This window comes from Castor canadensis, chromosome 19 (genome assembly GCF_047511655.1).
Source record: "Castor canadensis chromosome 19, mCasCan1.hap1v2, whole genome shotgun sequence".
NCBI lineage: Eukaryota > Metazoa > Chordata > Mammalia > Rodentia > Castoridae > Castor > Castor canadensis.
The window spans coordinates 42,959,523-42,979,174 of record NC_133404.1 but is presented as its reverse complement, the minus strand read 5'-3'; the positions used below and the strand labels follow the sequence as shown (position 1 = coordinate 42,979,174).

The 19,652-nt window shown below is 51.9% G+C and overlaps 1 protein-coding gene and 1 long non-coding RNA gene across 4 annotated transcripts in view; one reads left to right on the top strand and one right to left on the bottom strand.

Annotated features, from left to right (window-relative positions):
* Ap3b2 (adaptor related protein complex 3 subunit beta 2) overlaps nt 1-13,174 on the top strand; it is a 32,497-nt gene extending 19,323 nt beyond the window's left edge. The window contains exons 13-27 of one of the 2 annotated variants that reach the window (XM_074061979.1): nt 298-407; nt 1,002-1,178; nt 5,304-5,490; nt 6,868-6,986; nt 7,132-7,188; nt 7,482-7,590; nt 7,982-8,105; nt 8,504-8,684; nt 8,808-8,868; nt 9,110-9,216; nt 9,415-9,643; nt 10,051-10,135; nt 10,373-10,470; nt 12,500-12,638; nt 12,738-13,174. In XM_074061979.1, coding sequence (XP_073918080.1) covers nt 298-407; nt 1,002-1,178; nt 5,304-5,490; nt 6,868-6,986; nt 7,132-7,188; nt 7,482-7,590; nt 7,982-8,105; nt 8,504-8,684; nt 8,808-8,868; nt 9,110-9,216; nt 9,415-9,643; nt 10,051-10,135; nt 10,373-10,470; nt 12,500-12,638; nt 12,738-12,888 — 1,934 coding nt within the window. In that variant the 3' untranslated portion in view covers nt 12,889-13,174. The remainder of the gene's footprint in view (nt 1-297; nt 408-1,001; nt 1,179-5,303; nt 5,491-6,867; nt 6,987-7,131; nt 7,189-7,481; nt 7,591-7,981; nt 8,106-8,503; nt 8,685-8,807; nt 8,869-9,109; nt 9,217-9,414; nt 9,644-10,050; nt 10,136-10,372; nt 10,471-12,499; nt 12,639-12,737) is intronic. The other variant, XM_074061978.1, reaches the window with a different exon arrangement.
* LOC141419267 (uncharacterized) lies at nt 404-19,634 on the bottom strand. 2 transcript variants are annotated; one of them, XR_012444040.1, is made up of 4 exons: nt 18,747-19,634; nt 13,186-13,463; nt 5,723-6,017; nt 404-722 (listed from the first exon to the last, which is right to left on the bottom strand). It is a non-coding gene; the product is annotated as an uncharacterized lncRNA (long non-coding RNA). The 2 variants fall into 2 exon arrangements; XR_012444039.1 differs by lacking the exons at nt 404-722; nt 5,723-6,017 and having other exon boundaries at nt 11,602-13,463.
* Between the last annotated feature and the right edge of the window lie 18 nt (nt 19,635-19,652).

Genomic DNA, 19,652 nt, shown 5'->3' with positions numbered 1-19,652 from the left:
GAGACAGAGTTCAGGAGGATTGAGGTTCAAAGCCAGCCCTGGGAAAAGTTTGAGAGACCCTGTCTTGAAAGTACCCAATACAGAAAACTGGGCTTGTGGAGTGGCTCAAGGGGTAAGAGCACCTGCCTAGCAAGTGCAAGGTCCTGAGTTCAAACTCCAGTGCTACTCCTGCCCCCCAAAAAAGTGTAAGTGCTTGAGGAAGAGAGCCAAAGGCCTGGCGGTGTTGCGGGTGTGGCTTCTACCTGGGTGTGGCTGTCTGACCGTTCTGGGGTCCACACACTCATTCTTGTTCCCTAGAGCTTGTGGTTGCAGAGTCAGTGGTGGTTATTAAGAAGCTGCTACAGATGCAGCCGGCACAGCACGGAGAGATCATCAAACATTTGGCGAAGCTCACAGACAACATCCAGGTGAGGGAGGAGCCCCACATCTCCCAGCACAACCTGACATCATCCTCATAGTTTTAAGATGTAATTAAATACTCCAGCCTTACCAAAACCAACTTCAAATCTCCCACAATGGCTCCGAAAGTCTTCAGGTGGAAAAGGCAAGAGACTGGACCATGTGACCCTGATCTTGTCCAAGATTCTCCTGCTAGTGGGGACACCTCTGAGCTCCACAGCCTTTACCAGTCAGTCTTGTTTCCTCTGTAAAGCTCTGGCTAAAGATGGCTGGCTGTGTTTTTCTGTTGTGCTCCTGGATTAAAACATCCATACGTGGCATTCCTGAGGGTTAAGAAAGAATAGCATGGGAACAAAGAATCAAGGCACAGTGACTCCAGAAAGATCACGACTGGCTGGGGCCCAAGGCACTGTCCATGCTCACTCATGAAACCCTAGGGAAGAGGGTGGGTGTTGACTAGGAAATGCTTATCTATCAATCTGCCCTACCACTCCCCACTCCCATTCTCAGAGAGTCCTACAATGGTAGCCCAGCATGGATGGAGAGTTCCCACGCACATTGTCGTGTTTATCGCAGTCCCAACTCCTGTCCCACACGCACAGGTGCCCATGGCCCGAGCCAGTATTCTTTGGCTCATTGGGGAGTACTGTGAGCATGTCCCTAGGATTGCCCCTGACGTGTTGAGAAAAATGGCCAAGTCATTCACAGCAGAGGAGGATATCGTCAAGCTGCAAACCATCAACCTGGCAGCCAAGCTCTACCTGACCAACTCTAAACAGGTAAAGATGGCGGTGTCTCACCAGCACTGTCTGCTCTAAACACTTCCCTAGGCTGTGCTCTTTTGACTGTCCTCACGCAGGCCTGAACTCTTTCTGCAAAAGGGAGTCAAGGTCGGGGGTAGTCTCCCCACGGAACCAGTGCTACCCCAGTATTCTGGGAACTTAGGGATTTGTTAGGACTGGTGGTCATGCTTGATGAGGCTCTCCTATGCGGCCGTGACTTCATGTCTGCCAGTAGGTGTTTCTCAATCTGCACCTTTGAATGCTGGGACGTGAGGCCACCACTGCTTGGGGCTAGTGGAAGGGGCAGGCAGTGATGAGAAAGCATGCATCCCAGAAGATGCAGGCTATGCTTCTTCCCAAAGCTTGTTGATGCTTGGCCAGTCTGTACCAGGGAAGAGGTTAAGGCTGTGCTCTGGCTTGGGTGGTACTGGTGACCAATGTCACTCCCAAGGTAAAAGATTATAGGATGTGGCAAAACTAAGCTGGAATATTAAAGCCTCTTGTGTGTCAGGCATTCCCTGAGATGGCTCCAGGGCATTCTGAGAATAAAACATGATTCTCAGAGATTTTCAAGGTGTTAGAGACACCAAACACCAGGACAATTCCTACTGTCACTGTCTCCTCAGTTCACCAACACAGGGATTGGCAAACTACTGCCCAGGGGCTAAGTGTGGCCTGTTGCCTGTTTTTTTGTATTTATTTATTGTTTTATTGAACATGCCATGCTCGTCCATTTATATACTGTCTATTGCTGCTTGTGTGCTCCAGCAGCAGAGTTGAATACTTGAAACAGTCTGTATGGCCCAGAGAGCTTAAAGTAGTTACATTCTGGTCCTCTTTATTGAAACATTACCTACTCTTGAAGCAAAATATCTGGGTGGTTGGGGTCTTCAGCAGGACTGTACCCTGGGGACTTCAATACCCCCGCCAGGCCTGGATGTGCCTCTTGGCATGATGATGGATGATGGCAGTTGACTTCTTCTTTGGTTCCTTTCTTTCGTGGTGGCTGGCATGAGCCCCAGAGACTCAAGCTGGCATAGGCCAGGTCACTGGGACTCCACACAGTTGTCACTGTTAGGTACGTGTGCATCTGTTCACTTGTTTATTTAACATAACTTCCAGAGTGCTTATTATTTGCCTGGCACATACCTATGCCCTGGGGATGTGACATGCGTGAGACTTGTTTATTGGCCTACAAGTCATTATAGCCACATAGGAGAGACAGTACAAAAATAAGCATTTTAAACACAGAGCAGTCGTTAGGGTTAACACAGAGAGCTGTGGCTACATCCGCCAAATCCTTTTTCTACACAAGATAGGAGGGGTCCCAGCCCCCATCAGGGTACCCAGAGTTACTTTGGCCACAGAGCCACACTTCTCCTGAAGGTGAGTCTTTCCCCTTAGAATGACCTTGGTTCAGTAAAATGCTTTCTTCTCTACCGTCTCCTTTCTTTCTTCCCACCCAGATGGAGTGGTGGAGAAAGCTGCATCCTTGCATACTGGGAGGGAAGTGGCTTGGATGTACACATGGCTGTCCTTACAAAACAGCTGTGCTGTTCCCCCATTCTAGTACTGTGGATAACAGTCCAGGCCTGCTACCCAGCCATACAAGTCCCAGTTTCTCCCAACTTCCTGATCCCACTGTAGGCCAGATCCCAGCCCAGGCTGAGGCCTGAGCTCTGCTGATGATCTGATTAACAGATAATCAGATTCTGGGCCCAGAGGCCACCATAGCTCAGTGGATATAGTGACAGAGGGCTCGAGGAGGTGGTAGTGAAGGTGGTAAGTACAGCTACCTGGGTAGAGCACAAGGTGCAACTGCCTGGAATGCATCTGGCAGGTGAGTTTGCTTTTTTGTATGCCAGGTGAGATGTGTGGGAGGAAAGTCTTCCAGGGGCACAGTGGGGGACACAACCACCTTGTCTATGGCCTGCTTTACAGTGAAGTGGAACGTCTTATAAGATGTAAAATTAAAAGCAAAATGTAAACCTTTTATATTATAAAGGTGCTCAGGATAAAACATTTGGAAAATTCAGAAGCCACAACTGGGCCTTCCAATTGTGGCCACTTTATTTCTTCAAAGCCCCATGGAGAAAGTCTCTAAACAAGTCTACTAGCAAGACAGAGTCCTCTGTCCCTACCACCTTTGCTACATTCTGTTGGTCAGAAGCAAGATGAGGGGAATCGGCAAAGGCATGAACACAGGGATTTTTAGGTTATCTGCCATACCCGTCTAGAACTTATGTAGTGTTTGAGTATGTTTTCACAGTATGAATTTCCAGGTGGTCGCAAGGTAGCCAGTATGTTGGCATAGGTGACTGAAAGAGAATCAGTGTTTTTCCATGGTAGCTGGAGTCTGTTGGTCTGTGTTCTTGGTACACTGAAGACTTCTTGAGCAGCCTTGCAACTCCTGCACGTCCTGGCCAGATGGGATAGGGGTTCTAGTGGTATAGACTGGATGCCATAAGGTCTGGGGAATGAGTCCTTAGGGTAGAGAAGGGTGATGGGTTGTTATAGGCAGATCTTGCAGTATGGAAGGAAGTGAACCATGTTTTTCTTATATTGGTTGTTGACATGTGGTTAAGGCTGTGGATAGATGGACTCAAATCCCTAACAGTTCTTTCTAGAAGGAGGTAAGGAAGGGAGAGAATCTGTGATTAGCCAACTGGGAAGTTGGTGGAGGAAGACACTATCTTAAACCAAAACAGTCAACAGCGTCCTACAATGGACCATGATGATAAGGGCATCTACAGCCTCGGTCAGTCCAATGGTGTCTGGCCACGGGGGAGCAGGTCTGTGATGAAATCCACCACAAAGGTATTCTGTGCTCATATTGTAAAATCGTATTAGGAGGCATGCAGCTGGAAGTCCTTATCTGTGTCTACGCTAGTATTACAGATGCCACTATGCTGAAAGGGAGTCAGGTGGATACGAAGCCATCGCAGTCCCCATGGGCCAGGTTATAGGTAGGAGTGGAGTCGCCGTGGCTGCCTAAAGCAATGTGGGCAGTGCTGATACAGTAATTGCTCTGATGCTGGGCTAGCATCTGGAGGGCTCTGTTTCTTTGTCCTGTGGACCTCATTGTGTTAACCATGACATGGTCAACCATGTCCAAGGCTGGATGTGACCGTAGGTCATCGTAAATCTCAGGGAGACCAGAGTCAGTTCCAGGCTCTGTCCTGCTGGTCCCCATTGTCCCTGGGCACTCTGGCTGCTGATACCTGTCTTCATCTTAGTCACAGGAGACGGAGGCATGGAGGCCTGGGTCAGGCCAGGCTCTTTCTGGCAGTAGACAGTGTGGGGAAGTAGACAGGGGGCCTCTGGTGGTCCAGGGCTGACGCAGCACCTACAGTTTCCTTAGCCTGGGAGAAGTCACTCAGTGTTACTTCTCTGGAAAGGGAGGCAGTAACACTTCTCAGAAGGCTTGTAGGCTTACACAGGTATGTGAAGCACCTAGACTGTGCTTAGCACCAGAAAGCACCTCATGAATGATAGCTGCTCCTGTGATCATGTGAAGGTTAGACTAGGCCAAGATCAGTGCAGTATTTGAAACTGTAGGACTGTGCAGACTACAAACCCCACATGACCTCAAAAAATCCATAGGCAGTTTGCTCTGATGATGTTACAACATTCCAGGGAAAGACTGGCTCCTCTGAGTCCCCTCTGCTCAGAATCTGCTCTGTGGGTTTATAAGGCACATATGCAGCTCCTGCCAAAGGAGGCCATTTGTTGCCTTCCTGTTGTCTTGTTTCTCCATGGCTGGTGGAGCTTGGAAACCATGAGGTGCAGCAGAGTACCCCAGCCCTCTACTGACTCTGCTCCCCCAGAATACAGAGGTTGGCTGGGTCTGGACTGGTAGGGATCACAAATATGAGTCCATGACCAAGAGAGAGAAGAGTTAGCTTAAAGCAGTTGTCACAGTTGGGGCCAGGAGTCAGAGTCAGAGATGTGAGAGGAAACTGGAAGCCGTGGCAGGTGAGGAGGGAAAGTTGGGTGGGGACAGCCAGCGTTAAGTACAAGGGGAGAGGAACAGCTGTGCTTGGAGGTGATGGCTGAATCCAGCTGCTTCAGAGCCTCCTGTGTCCCCACTCTCTGCTGAGTCACCTTCTTGTCTTCCCCCAGACCAAGCTGCTAACCCAGTATGTGCTGAGTCTAGCCAAGTACGATCAGAACTATGATATCCGTGATAGAGCGCGTTTCACCCGCCAGCTCATCGTCCCTTCAGAGCAGGGTGGGGCTCTCAGCCGGCATGCTAAGAAGCTCTTCCTGGCACCCAAGCCAGCCCCAGTTTTGGAGTCGTCCTTCAAAGGTGGGCACTGGGATCAAGGGTAACTTCCCTGGAGGAAGGCAGAAAGTGACCAGGGCCCCAGCCTCGGCCTTTCCCCACTGAGGCCCCAGGCTTAGCCAAGCATTAGCATTCTGTGGGAAGAATTTCTGGGGAAGTGGCAGTTCCTGGCCCCTGGATCATGCCTTTATCCCTTTCTGAAGCACCAAGGGCCCAGTCTGTTACCCACCCACAGCCACCGCTGGCATCATCTCACCTGAGTGTCTTTCTGCCCTCCAGGTCAGGAGGGGATCCTCTCCTCTCAGCCTCCCCTTTCCAGCTTCCTCCCAGAGCAGGTTCTAGGCTTGGAAACCTACATCAAGTACCAAGGACTGCTGGGTGCCAGTGGTTCACGCCTGTAATCCTGGCTACTCAGGAGGCAGAGATCAGGAGGATCGTAGTTCGAAGCCAGCCTGGGCAAATAGTTCTCAAGACCCTGTCTCAAAGATTCCTTAACAAAAAAAGGCTGGTGGAGTGGCTCAAGGAGTAGGCTGTGAGTTCAAATCCCAGCACTGCAAAAACAAAACAACAAAAAACCAATGACCCAGGGAGGCAAGAGGTAAACCAACCAACCCAGGAGACGGGTGTGTGTGTTATAAGGGTCTTAGAAGCATTGGCAGGGTCACTTGAGGTCCTCCTAACCCTCACTCCAGGTCCTTAGCCTTACTCTGCTCATGGGCCTGACCTGAGAGGAGAGGGTCGCCAGGTGGCTCTCTCGACACCAGAAGAGGAGCCTCCTACATAAGCTCAGCTTTCCTAAATGCCTGGACCTCGGGACTAGGGAAATTGTAGGGTGGGGTGGGCGGGAGGAGCAGCTTTGAGAATCCCCCAGGAGGAAACGGTCTCTTTCTCATTCACAGGTCTCTGTGTTGCCCTTCCTACACCACCTGCCCAACCTCTCACCCATTCCCATTGAGCCCAGCCAGACATGATTCCTTCCCCTTGACCTAGCCTAGCCAGCCTCCTATTCACAGCTGTCCTCCTTACCCCATCTCAGCCTCCCTCCTGAGCCTGGTCATGTCCTGGAAGTAAAGCCACACTCACACTTCTGCCTTCCCACAGATGTCCAAGCGAACAGGCCAGCAGCATCACTGGGGCCAAGGAGAAAAGGCGTTCTTCTGCCACCTCTGCAGTCCCACTTTCCCACTGCTCAGTTCTTGCCCTAGCCTGGCTGGACAGTCATATCTTCCAGCATGTGGCCCCAAAGTGCAGTCTGGGTATAAGAGTCATTAGGAGACAGCCATCTCCTTCTCCTGCCCAGCCAGGGAGGCCCGACCAGAATTACCTCTCAGTCCCCAGGAAAACCATGCCTAGGACATTCCTCACTGCCACTCCTGGCCTGACTTCTAAATTTGTCCCCAGATCGGGACCACTTCCAGCTGGGGTCACTGTCCCACTTGCTCAATGCCAAGGCCACAGGCTACCAGGAGCTCCCAGACTGGCCAGACGAAGCCCCAGACCCATCTGTGCGCAACGTGGAGGTCAGCAAGGGTGGAGAGTTGTGTGTGTGTGTGTGTGTGTGTGTGTGTGAGAGAGAGAGAGAGAGAGAGAGAGAGAGAGAGATAGAGAGACAGCGAGACAGCAGAAAGGTCTGGTCCTGCCTTCTGATACACCCCCCACACACAGGAAGAAGACCTCTCCCTCACTGAGACGCACGTGGACCTGTTGGGCGAATGCACTGAGGTCCCCTCTGTGTGCTGTATCTCTCCTTGCTCTGTACTGCACCCTCCTTCCGTGTGCTGTTCTCCTGGCTTTCCTTCTGCTGCTTCTTCCTCTGTTGGGCAGTGCCCCATTTGTGAGCAGCAGTTCCTTCCCTCATGGATGTGCCCTCTCTCTCCTCCCCCCCATTGTTCCCTTTTGGGGACAGGACCATGTAGGGCTCCAAGAAGAGGTGTGAGGAAGGGTAAAAAGGGCCTATGTTTTCCTTCCTCCTCTCCAACCGTAAGGAATGACCCCCATCCCACCCCCATCTCCAGGTACCTGAATGGACCAAGTGCTCGAATCGGGAGAAGAGGAAGGAGAAGGAAAAGCCCTTCTACTCAGACTCTGAGGGGGAGTCGGGCCCCACAGAGTCTGCAGACAGTGGTGAGATGGGCAGAGCAGGGTCCCCTGTGTTCCTGCCCTTGTGTGTGACTGAGGGGCACTCTGCGTGTGTATTTATCTGATCGGTGACCAAGGGTGTGCACACTCTTGGAGCTGTCGTGTGTGTGTGTGGGGGTGGTGTGGTGTCGGTGTGTGGGGTGTGGGTGTGTGTGCCTGGAGGTTTCATTCTTGGGGTGCGTGGGCTTGGGCAGCAGCAGCATCTATTCCTGTGGGTCCATCTGCCTTTGCGTCAGTTCTGGTTGGCATTAGGGGCAAGCAGCAGGTCAGAGAGGTTTCTGCTTCAGTGTTGAGTCTGAAGCCAAGAACTGGAGCACCTGCTGCAGATTCAGGGACTTGCCTGTGAGGAGGGCAGCCCAACACTGTCCCTCCACAGAGCCTGAGTCTGAGAGTGAGTCAGACAGCAAGAGCAGCAGTGAGAGTGGCTCTGGGGAGTCCAGCAGTGAGTCTGACAACGAAGACCAGGATGAGGATGAGGAGAAAGGGAGAGGGAGCGAAAGGTAAGAGGGGAGCCAGCTAGATGGCTGGCTGCATGCAGGGGTATCGTCTGGAAAGAAAGGCTGGTGCTCAGCCTTACCAGTCCCCTGGGAGGCCCTGAGCACCTCCTGAGCTGCTGGGGCCTGCAGACACACCTGGCAACGTACAGGATGTCTGCTCTGGCCGACTGCAGGAGGTCCCTGAGGCCTAGTAGGGGTGATGAGAAACAGGGGTAGGGGGTGGGGGGGTGGAGCCTGAGCTGGTACCAGCTGGTTTAAGTTCTTTTGGGGGCCTGGCACAGGAGCCCAGGAGGGGCTCTGCTGGCCCAGGGTCCCACCCCACTCTTCAGGAATTTCCCTGCTGTTCTGTGAAGCAAATGGCAGGTGTCAAGGCTGACACCTCCTTTGTTACTCTCCTTCAGCGAACAGAGTGAGGAGGAAGGAGAGAAGAAGACCAAGAAGAGGAAGGCTGTGCTAGAGGGACATGGAGAAGGCTCGTCTTCAGATGAGGACAGCAATTCCAGCAGCAGCTCATCAGACTCTGCAATGACATCAGAGTCCGAAGAGGAGCAAGTGGCCTCAGCCTCCTGGAGGAAGAAAGTGGTAAGGATCTTGGCAGGGCCCCCCGATCCTCCAGTGCCAGAACCCAAATACCGTTCCACAGCCCAACCAGAACAGGCCAGGGGCTCCCCTTCCTCCCTCCCATTCCCCATTTTTCTCTTTCAGCCTCCCAGCAGCAAGAGTACCCCTGCAGCCAAGGAGATCTCCCTGCTTGACCTCGAGGACTGTGAGTTTGTGCAGTGAGGTCACGGGGATTGAGGTCTGGAGTGGCTCAGAGGCCTGTGGCAGCTCTGGACCAGGTTCCTCAGGTCTTGGTTGGGGTCTGGGCTGATGTTCACTGCACCTCCAGGCTGCTGTGAATCCCGCTGTCCATGGTGCTGAGCGTTTGCTCCTTAGGCCGTGGGCTCCCCACACAACCCAAACCACCCCTACTCTGCCTCTCCCTCATCATAGTCTTTTTTACCCAGTCACCCCTTCCAGTGTCCAGCCTGTGTCTCCTCCCATGGTCATGTCCACCAGTCTGGCTGCTGATCTGGAGGGCCTGACACTCACAGACTCCTCTCTGGTACCCTCGGTGAGTGGGCGGGAGATGACTTGGCTGGGGCAGGGACACAGCTCTATGCTGTGTCCTGTGGTATGGGTACGGCTGTGTGGGGAGGTGTGACAGAGGTTCAACTTTGAGTTCCAGCTGCAGGATGGCCTTAGGTAGGGGCAAGGCTGGGACTGACTGTCCCTCCTGCTTATTTCTGTATGTGCTCCTGTTCCACTCCAGCTACTGAGTCCAGTGTCCTGTGTGGGGAAGCAGGAGCTGCTGCACCGGGTAGCTGGCGAGGGGCTGGCTGTGGATTATGCCTTTAGCCGCCAACCTTTCTCTGGGGATCCCCACATGGTGTCTGTGCACATCTACTTCTCCAACAGCTCTGAGACGCCTATCAAGGAGCTGCACATGGGCACCCCTAAACTGCCAGCTGGCATCAGCATCCACGAATTTCCCAAAATTGGTACAGAAGGGTGTTGGGCAGGGTGGAGGAGGAGGTTCACTGTGTAGTTGCTGATTCCTTCTTTGGGCCAAGCCAGGGGCTCCACTATGGGAGTACAGACATGGCATCTAGCAGGACCCACACCCTGGTAGACAAGCTAGACTGGGAGATGAGCAAGTTCCTGTCAGGGAAGGAGGTACTGGAAGCAGAAAATTGGGGCCTTGGTTGTTTCAGGACTGACTTAGATGGAGCAAGGGTGGGTAAGAGGGAAAGGTGTTTAGGTTTCAGGAAGAAAACAGAGGCCCAGAAAGCCAGGACTTCATAGAGGGCTAGTCTGCTCTGACAGGAGAGAATGGGGTAGACTGGGTCCAGGGTCTGACAGGTGATGATGCTACCTGCTCCCCCTTTCCTGTCTCATGTCCCTTCAGAGTCACTGGCTCCAGGAGAATCTGCCACAGCTGTCATGGGCATTAATTTCTGTGACTCAACCCAAGCAGCCAACTTCCAGCTATGGTACGTGGTGGCCTTGGGAGTGTGGGCTGGAGAGAGGGGGGGTCCAAAAGAATCACTGGTGGGGGGCCACATCAGGATCTGGTAAGTCTGGCAGTCATCCCAAACCCACACCTGCACAACTGGCCTTACTCTTCTGCCCCCAGCTCCATGCCTTGTCTCTGTTGGAGGTGGGGGAAGTGTGAGAGGAGAGCAGTTGGTCTCACTTCCTGCCTCTCTGTCTCCTTCCACCCTTCCCAGCACCCAAACCCGACAGTTCTACGTTTCCATTCAGCCACCTGTTGGAGAACTGGTGGCCCCTGTGTTCATGAGTGAGAATGAGTTCAAGAAGGAGCAGGGTGAGTGCTCCCTGTGGTGAGTAGGGAGGAGTCCAGCACCACCTGCTAGTGACCATTAAGCTCCTTGGTACAGACACATGGGAGGAACCTCTGCTCTTTAGTCAGGGAGGCCCTATAGTTTGTGCTCCTAGCAGAGCCTTCACAAGGAGTGGGACATTTCAGTGAGGCTTTAGAGAGCTTGGACTCAGCCAGGTAGAAAAGTCTAGACTGCCTTTCAGCTAGGGAGACAACACATGCAGAAGTATGGTGGTAAATGTAGGAAAAAGTTTGGATTGGGGCATAGGAGTCTCTAGCACAGAGGTATAGTAAGAACAAAGCTAAAAGTAAGTTGTTTGGCCTCATTTCTGGAAGCCTTGAATGCTGTGCTAAAAGGTTTCAGCCCTAACGTTTCAGGGCTGGAAGGGGTCATAGAAGTTACTGGATCCAACCCCATCATTAAAGTGACAAGGACTGTAGATCTTACTTTCCTGGCAATGGAGGAGTCACGGAAGGAAAGGGCAGGTTCAATCCCGATTTAGCAAGAGGAATCGGGCAACACTTAAGAGCTGGGATTGGGTGAGCCTACAGCAGGTAAAAAAGGCAGCCTAGCGGAGGTGAAGGAAATTAGGTACTTCACAAGTCCTGGCTTTCATTTCTGAACTTGTCACTCACTTGGCGTGTGCCCTTGGGCTGAATTCTGTGACTAGTTGTTTAGATCTATCGCAACAGGTCTGGATGTGAGGCAAGGATCTGAGCCGCGGCAAAGGGAACAGAGGCTGAGTAGGGCATGGTGTGGAGAAGAAGGAAAGAAGGTATGGGAAGTTGTCCTGAGCAGGAGGAGAGGGTGGCATATAAACTGACTCTGGGATTTCTGGCTTGGATGGTAGGGAGAGGAGTGGTGCCCTTCATCTAGAGTTGGGGTTTGTTTTTGTAGGTCATATGGTAAATGTTTGAGGCTTTGAGGGTCATGCAGTCTTTCTGAGTTACTCAGCTCTGCTGTTTTAACACAAAACAGCCACAGACAATTATAAATGAACAAGTGTGGCCACATTCCAGTAACATCTTACTTACAGATACTGAAATATCAATTTTATTAAATTTTCTTGCGTCATGAAATATTAACCTTCTTTTAACCTTTTCCCCAGTACTAAAAATAATGTAAAAACCATTGTGGGCCATTCAGGTGGTGGGTTGGATTTGGTCAGCAGGCTGTAATTTGTCAAATTCCTGATCGAGAAGAAAGAACAGGGCAAGCAAGTGGGGAAGGTGATGGTTAGTGTTGGGAAAGCAGATTTTTGAGGGGAACTTGGGACATTCAGGAGAAGGCATGGGCCTGAATGTGAGTCTGGGCCTGGGAAACACTTCAAGTGGGAGACAGGAGTGCAGAGGTGGTGATGGAGGCTGTGAGTGTGGGTGAGACCACCCACACTGGCAGGTGGGGGTGGGGGGACAAGAAGCCAAAGACAGACCTTGAGGAAACCCAGTCTTCTGCAGAAGAGAAGGGAGAAGAGTGATGAGGAACAGAGGGAGGTGGTAGAGGAGCAGGCAATGCAGGGCAGAGGGTGCCTTGGGTGGTCTGCAGGCCACAATGGCCAAACGCCTTCAGATCCAGCATATGAGAGACCACTACCAACCTCAGGGAGAGCAGGTCATTGCTACAGGAGGGACACAGGCCAGTCATGGTGGGCTGAGAGAGACCTTGCCTCGAGGAAATGGAGCTCTCTTTAGAGGACTTTGACCATGAACGAGGAGGGAGGCAGTCTTGGCATGATGAGACTTGAACGCAGCCGGCCTGAAGGTACAGGCAGTGGCAAGATGATGTGGCTAGCCAAGAATGAAGTGAATGGAAGAAACAGGTGTCGGTTGTCTGAAGGAGCTGGAGAATGGCGAGGCTGCAGAGAGGAGAGAGGCTGAAGAGGAGGCTGATGGGGGGTGGGGGAGGGGGAAGCTCTGACCTGCCTCTAGCAAGAGACCTGTGCAGCCTGGGAGAGCTTGAAGGTGTTCATCTAGTGGATGCAGCCTCTGCCTTCATCATGGCCTCTGCACCTAGGAAAGCTGACAGGCATGAACGAGATCACAGAGAAGCTCACACTGCCAGAGACCTGTCGGAGTGACCACATCGTGGTGCAGAAAGTGACTACCACTGCCAACCTGGGTCGTGTCCCCTGTGGGACATCTGATGAGTATAGGTATGAGCACAGAAGGGATGGATGTTGTGGGGCCTGGTTGGAAGAGGCCCCGAGTCCCCAGCAGCTCACTCCCCACCCCTTACCCTGCTCTCACCTCAGGTTTGCAGGGCGGACACTGACCAGCGGGAGCCTAGTCCTACTGACTCTGGATGCTCGGGCAGCTGGAGCTGCCCAGCTGACTGTCAACAGCGAGAAGATGGTGATTGGCACCATGTTGGTGAAGGATGTGATCCAGGCTCTGACCCAATGACTCCCAAACACTGACTCTGTGGCCTCCTTGGTCCTCACCTGTCCCGCCCCCATGACATCTGGTATGTCCGTCTGCCTCTGTTTCTCTCCTATCAGACTCCTCATGTCAGACAGCATTCATGGCAGGGGAGTCCTCTCTCCCTCTTTAGTCTTTCCTAACCTTTCCCCAACCCCTTTATGGGCTCCTTAGTGACCTGTGTAGAGGGACAGAACTGCCGTGTCCTTTTCCCTCCCTGCTTTCTGTAGCTATTTATGTAGCAGTCTCAATAAAATATCTTCTCCCTAGACGCTGACTCACCTTTCCTCCTCCTAAGGGGCTTGGGGCAGAGCTGCTAAGGGTGACTGTGTTTGATCCTTGTGACCATAGGGAGGCTGTAACTGACTCTTAAGGGAAACTGGTTGGATCCCCAAGGCATCCATCTCTAGGTCAGGCGTCTGCAGGTATCCATAGAAGAGACATCTGGGCAGGGATGGGGAGGCCAAGTGGGAAGAACTCCTTGGTCCTTTGCTAAGTATGTGCAGAAGCAGGTCCACTTCAGCGGCTGGCAGATCCCCTTGGTCCTCCTCATAGGCCCCCTGGGAAGGAAAGATCAATAGTAAGGGTAATTTTCAAACACAAGTGTGCAGTTCAGAATACATGAACTACATCTGGACATGGGTCCTGGAGGCCCTGGATTACCCAGCTGCGCATCTTAGAGGGGGAATAACAGAAGATGCAGAACCATGCTTCTTGGATTACTTCACATCAACCACTTGGGCATCCTGTTAACATGCAGGTTCTGATCCATAGCGGGGCCTGAAATTCTGCCTATCTAAGCAGGTCCCAGCAGCCGATGATGCTGCACCATGGACATGCTTTAGCGAGGATTAGAGCCTCCACCTGCAACATACCCGATGGAGAAAGAGGCTGAGTGAGCAACAGATGTAAAAGGTGTTTGGTTACTGCGTGTTCTGCCAAAAGAAAAATGTCTATGATAAATTAAGTTTAGGAGGAGTCATTGACTTAAATGAAGTAAGCTTATTTCCCACAGGCCTTCTCAGAGCCTTTACTGACTACTCCTCCCTGGCCCCAAGTGAGGCTAGAGCTTGCTGTTACCCAAGCTTGGTACTGAGCAGAGAACATTTTGATTGGGTTATGGGAATACACTCCAGTGACAGCTTGAGCTGTGGTGCCTCATGACCACCCCGTGACCAGGACTCCAGCTCCTTGGCCATACTTCCCCACAGCCCTGGCACCTAAGCATCCCTGAGCCACTGCTCAGGAGGGCACCAGAGTGAAGCAAGTGTGGCCCTCCTGTTAGGGAAAGAACAAAGGAAGTGCCAGGAGACAGCCCCCACCTTAGGCTCTGGGGACTTGCTGTGCACTGTAGCACCAGAGAACAGCTGGAATTGCTCTTCTGTGAGAGCCCTGGGGGCCCCCTCGTCTCCCTGGGACAACTGTTTTTGTCTGCATGTTCTGAGATGAGACTGATCCATCAGTTAAGTGGTGGCTGGGCTCATTCTCACTTTTGCCTCTGAATCAGCACTGAGAAGTGGCTTTCTAAGACCTCTGAACAAGAGCCATTTCAGAATTGCTATGGACCTTGAAATTCCGCACTCACCTTCCCCTGTGATTGGTGTGCTAGCCCCCCTCCAAGTCAGCCCCAGCGATCCCTGCCTCCCGGTGTCTGTACCCTTGCGTCATTCCCCCCACGTTTCAGCAGGGCTGCTGTGTGATGCGCTCGAATGCTCGCTCGCTCTCTCATCATTCGCTCTGGAGAGGAGTGCATGATAAGGACCTGAAACCCTCTAGAGTGAACTCCTAGAGTGAACGAGCTCCCAGCCCAAATATCAAATGCCTTGGTTGTGAGTAGCCTGAGTGCAGCCTCGTAAGACATCCTGAGTCAGAACCACCCAGAGAAGTCATTCTTAGCTTCCTGACTCTCAGAAATTGTGAGACAATTGTTTTAAGCCGCTCAGAATTGGGTGTAACTTAATAGCAATAAGGAACTAATAAGTCACAGCCTGCATCCTGTCTCCTGCATGCTGGGAAAGTCCTCAGGGAACCTGAGGCTGGCCATGGAGCACTTTGCTCCCGAGGGTCTGAGTGGTGTGCTGGATGGAGCTGGCTCATACTGGCTCCTGAGGCTTTCGGGAACTTTGTAAGCCGGAGGTCACATTGGTGGTTTGAAATCAGCCATGACAGGAGTATTTACACCAGCGAAACCAGCAAACACTACAAATCACTTCTCCCTTCCCTGGCCAAATGTCATTTACCAGCATTTAGTTGCCCTTAATTACTCTCACCCCTTGTCTCTTTGAAAAGCTGTGATATATTCCAAGTAGAAAGAGTAAAATAGCTGATCAGTACACTGTGACTAAAGCCCTCGTGAGTCCATGAAACCTTGTCCCGCCTGAAGTCGATCACCCCTGGAGTCTGCTTACCAGTGCCATTCACCTTTTGCTCCTTCAGAGTAATCAGATGTGCCTTATCACACCTGTACCTTGTGATGCTATGTACTGCCCGTTTTAAAATCACGTATACATGCATTCCCCTGTGGCTTGCTTTCCACTCAGTATTGAGCCATGTCGATGGTAGCTTTATGCTGTTTACTTTTACATATATACACGTACACACACATACGTATTATTCCCTTGTATGACTATACCACATTTCCTTTTTTGGTTTGAACTCAGGGCTTCAAGCTTGCAAAGCAGGTGCTCTACTGCTTGAGCCACACCTCCAGTTATTTTGGAGAACTATGTGCCCAGGCTGGCCTTTAACCTTGATCCTCCCAATATCAGCCTCCCAAGTAGCTAGGATTACAGGTGTGAGCCGCTGATGCCTGGCTGAATATGGTAATTTATTGATCCAATTTCTTGTGGGTGGGCAGTTAAGGTTTTTATTTTGTTTTTACAACTATGAACAAAGCAGTCACAGGTATTTTACTCATGACTCTTTAAACGTGTGAGTTTCCATAACAGTTCTGTAGGGGTGCAGTGCTGGGTCAGAGCAGACACTCCATCTTGACTACATAATGCCAAACTGCTCACCAGGGCATTTCACATCAAGAATGTTTCCAGTAGCTTTATTCATAATCGTCTCCTTACTGGAGACAATTCAAATTCCAATCAGTAGAGAATGGAGAAATAAGTTATGGTGGAGGGCCACTGAGCAATACAAAGGAACACACTCCTGCAACTTGCAGCAGGGATAGAGCCCAGGGATGTGTTGAGTGAGAAAAGCCAACACTAATGTGAAGTTCAGAACAGGCAAAACTGTGATGAAAGCAGAGTCAGTTCTAACAAGGAGGAGGGACATGATGGAATCCTGTTGGGGCAGAGATTCTACATCTTAATAGGAATGGTGGCTACCTGGGAACACTTGTAGGTAAGAAGTCGCTGATGGACACTTAGGATTTCTGCATTTTATGCATTGTGTCATATGTGTATAGTGTAAAAAATGTTTTTTAAAAAATAAAAGCACAAATGAAAGTGGCTGAATCAGTTTACACCCTCACAGGCTAAGTTCCTGCTATGGGATAGTGACACTTTTTAAACTGATTATGGTTTCATACTTGCACTCCCCTGGTTACTAGGGAGGGTGGGCTTTCCGTGCACAGGTTGATTAATCAGTTAGGCTTTCACTCACGTCAACTGATTGTTCCCATCTTTTGCCCCTTTCTCTATGAGTTGTCTTTTTTCCCACTGGTCTTAGACATTATCTTAAAAACTAGACTTGATACATGTATTGCAAATATTGTCTCCCAGTCTATGGCTTGCCTTTTTAAGTTTTAAATATCCTTTGATAAACCAAAGTTTTTAATTCCAACGTGGTCAGACCTACCACCTTCCTTTATATACTGTTCTTATTCTCCTTTTCTTTTTTCTGTCTTTTCCACAGCACTGGAGCTTGAACTCAGGGTCTCACACTTGACAGGCACTCTGTCACTTGAAACACTGGCCAGCCCTTTCTCCGTTATTTTTGAGATGGGGCTCTCACTTATGCCTAAGCCAGTGTGGACCACAATCCTATTTTGGGGCTTCTTTGCTTAGCTAGGATGACAGGTGCACACCACTATGCCCAACCACAGGCTAAGATGAAGTCTTGGGAACTTTTTGCACAGGCTGGCCTTGAGCCACAATCCTCAAGAAATCCACTTCCTTGAAAAGCAAGGATTACAGGTGTGAACCACCACATCTGGCCCTGTTCTTATTTTTTCTAATTTACAAAATTCATCCACAGGCTGAGGTAATAAAAATGGCTGGTGGAGTGGCTCAAGCAGCAGAGTGCTTGCGTAGCAAACGTGAGGCTGGATTCAAACTTCAGGACTGCCAGAAAAAAAAAAGTCTATATTCTTCTAGAAATTCCAAGAAAATGTGACTTATCTTTAACCCATTTAAAATTTGCATTTATGATTATGAAAAGTGAAGATGATCCTATCTTTTATTCCACTTAAAAGGATGTGAGAAGATAATGTGGTTTCTTCTAGAGAGAGCCTTTGAATCTCCCAGCAGTCCCCACTCTCCTTTCAGCTGTCTGACTGCTGGGGAGCACTGGATTCTTGAGCATATGGACAACTACAGGACCCCCCTGTCGCCCTACAACATGTATTTTAAGTTGAATCCAGCCAATTACATTTAAAACCTGTATTGTAAACCTGGAGCTTGACTACAGAGACGCTGCCAGGCATACTAGGGCTCAAAGGATGTTTGTTGACTGGGAGAATGGATAATGCTGCCTATTTGTTTCTGCTACTTCTGCCAGTGACCAGCTGTGGGGACTTGACCACTATCTCCATGTCTGTGGTTTTCCACACCCTGTCCTGTGGCTGGTGAACACCTAGTCAGGGGGACTGCCCTTCCATATGACCTGCAGGGTCGGCCAAGTGTGTGCAGATAGCAAGAATGCTCCCGCACCCAAGGCCATGGCTGTATTTCTTTTTCCCTCACCATGGCAGTGAGCATTGGGGTCACTCCCAGGGAAGTTTGGTTCTCTTCAGGCTATGAAATGGAACACTGCCCGGGTCTGAATCCTTGCTCTGCTACTGCTAGCTGGGATCCTTGGGCGATTTACCTAACTACTTTGCACTTCAGTTTCCTCACCTGAAAAGTGAGTTAACCTAGATAAAGCACTCAAAACAGTGCTAGGCCCACAGTGAGCACTTGGGGAAGGAAGAACAAGGCTAGAAATCCCTACTCCAGGTCACCTGAGATGCCTTTGCTTTCCTATGCTGGGAGGCTCCCAGACACCCATGCCCTTGGAGCTAATCCAGGTTTCAGATTCTTATCTTGCTTAGCTTTTGGGTCAGGGAACAGATGAGATTAAAATTTGCATTTTTTAGTTAAGTCTGTGTTTTCAGCTGTACTTGAACGATGCTGCTGGGCTGGGGCTGCCTTCCTACACGGTACCATCAGCTAGCCGGCCCTTTCACATGTGCCGTGGGTCTTCGGTGCTTTCTGTGGTCCTCTCATTTGGCTCTGTGCTACAGGAATCTAGCGTGGCACCAGAGACAAGCAAGATAATACCCGAGGTCGGCAGATGCAAGGAGCAGTGAGGGCGGGCTGCTACCCAGGAGGGGGTCCCCTGAAGTCCTTCTGTCCTGCCCCTGCAATCCTCCCCGGCCCTATCTACGATCTCTACATCCCAGGGACGGTCCTGTTTGAAGACCTGTGTGTGGACAGACTGCCCAGCACTCTCAGACACCCAGGAGCCCCTCCGGACGCCTTGTACTTGAGCGTCTGCCCTTTCCCTCCCCCCCATTCATTCTTCTAGACTACGGCCATAAATTTCCTTTCCTTCCACCACCCTAGGCAGAAGCCCAGTCACCCGCCTCCCACTGGCTCCAGAAGGAGCGTTGGGCACAGTAAAGTACTTACAAAACAGTGCGATGCCACACGCCTGCCACGGCGATGCTCAGTAAGCTCTGGTTCATTTCCCTTTCCGTCCCCCTCCTAGGAGACCTGACATCCGCAACCCCCGCTTGCAGTTCTTCGCCGGGTTCAGCAATCTACAGAATAAAAGGCCTTCACGAGCCGGGCCGAGCCTCCACCCCCGGCGGTACCAGCTCGCCTTCCATCGGTCCTCCCTCTCCGCCTCGATGCCATGTCCGCCTCCGCTGGCCCCGGGCTTCCGGTGCGGTCCCTCCTGCCCAGCCCGCAGCCGCCCGGCCCGCGGGGTCTCCATCGCACGCAGCCCGGCGGGAGCGTCCGACGCGGTTTCCCGGGGAACTGCGACCCAGAGGATCTGCTGCTTCGGAACTTTCTGGAACCCCCTTCCAGCTCGGGAGCGGCAGGTCCTGGAGCCCGGGGCTGAGGTCCGGCCCCCACCCTGCACAGGTCACCGGGAGAGCAGAGACGTGGACAAGCGGCCTCACGGAGCGCGCGGGAGCCGCGCCCTATTTCATATGGGGGAAACTGAGGCCCAGGGCAGAGTGACTTGGCAGGCAAGGGTCACTTGGTGAGCGGCGTGCTCGGGCTCGGATCCGAGCCTCGCTGGCCGCAGAACCCACTCCGGTGGGCGGCGGAACGCGGGTCTGGACGCCCGGAGCGGCGGAGGGGGCGGGGACCCGGGCGGGGCCCGGCACAGGTGCTCCGCATCCGGCCGGCGGGCGGCTGGGCTCCGCGGAGCTTTATAAGGAACCGGGGTGCCGCGCTCGGCGCGGCTTGCTGCAAAAATAGTGCCCACGTGCGTGCGTGTCCCTCGCCGCGCCGGCCAGCCCGCCAGTCCCGCAGGGCCACTCCGGCCCCATGGCATTCTCGCCGGTAAGAGCCGCCCGCCGGGGC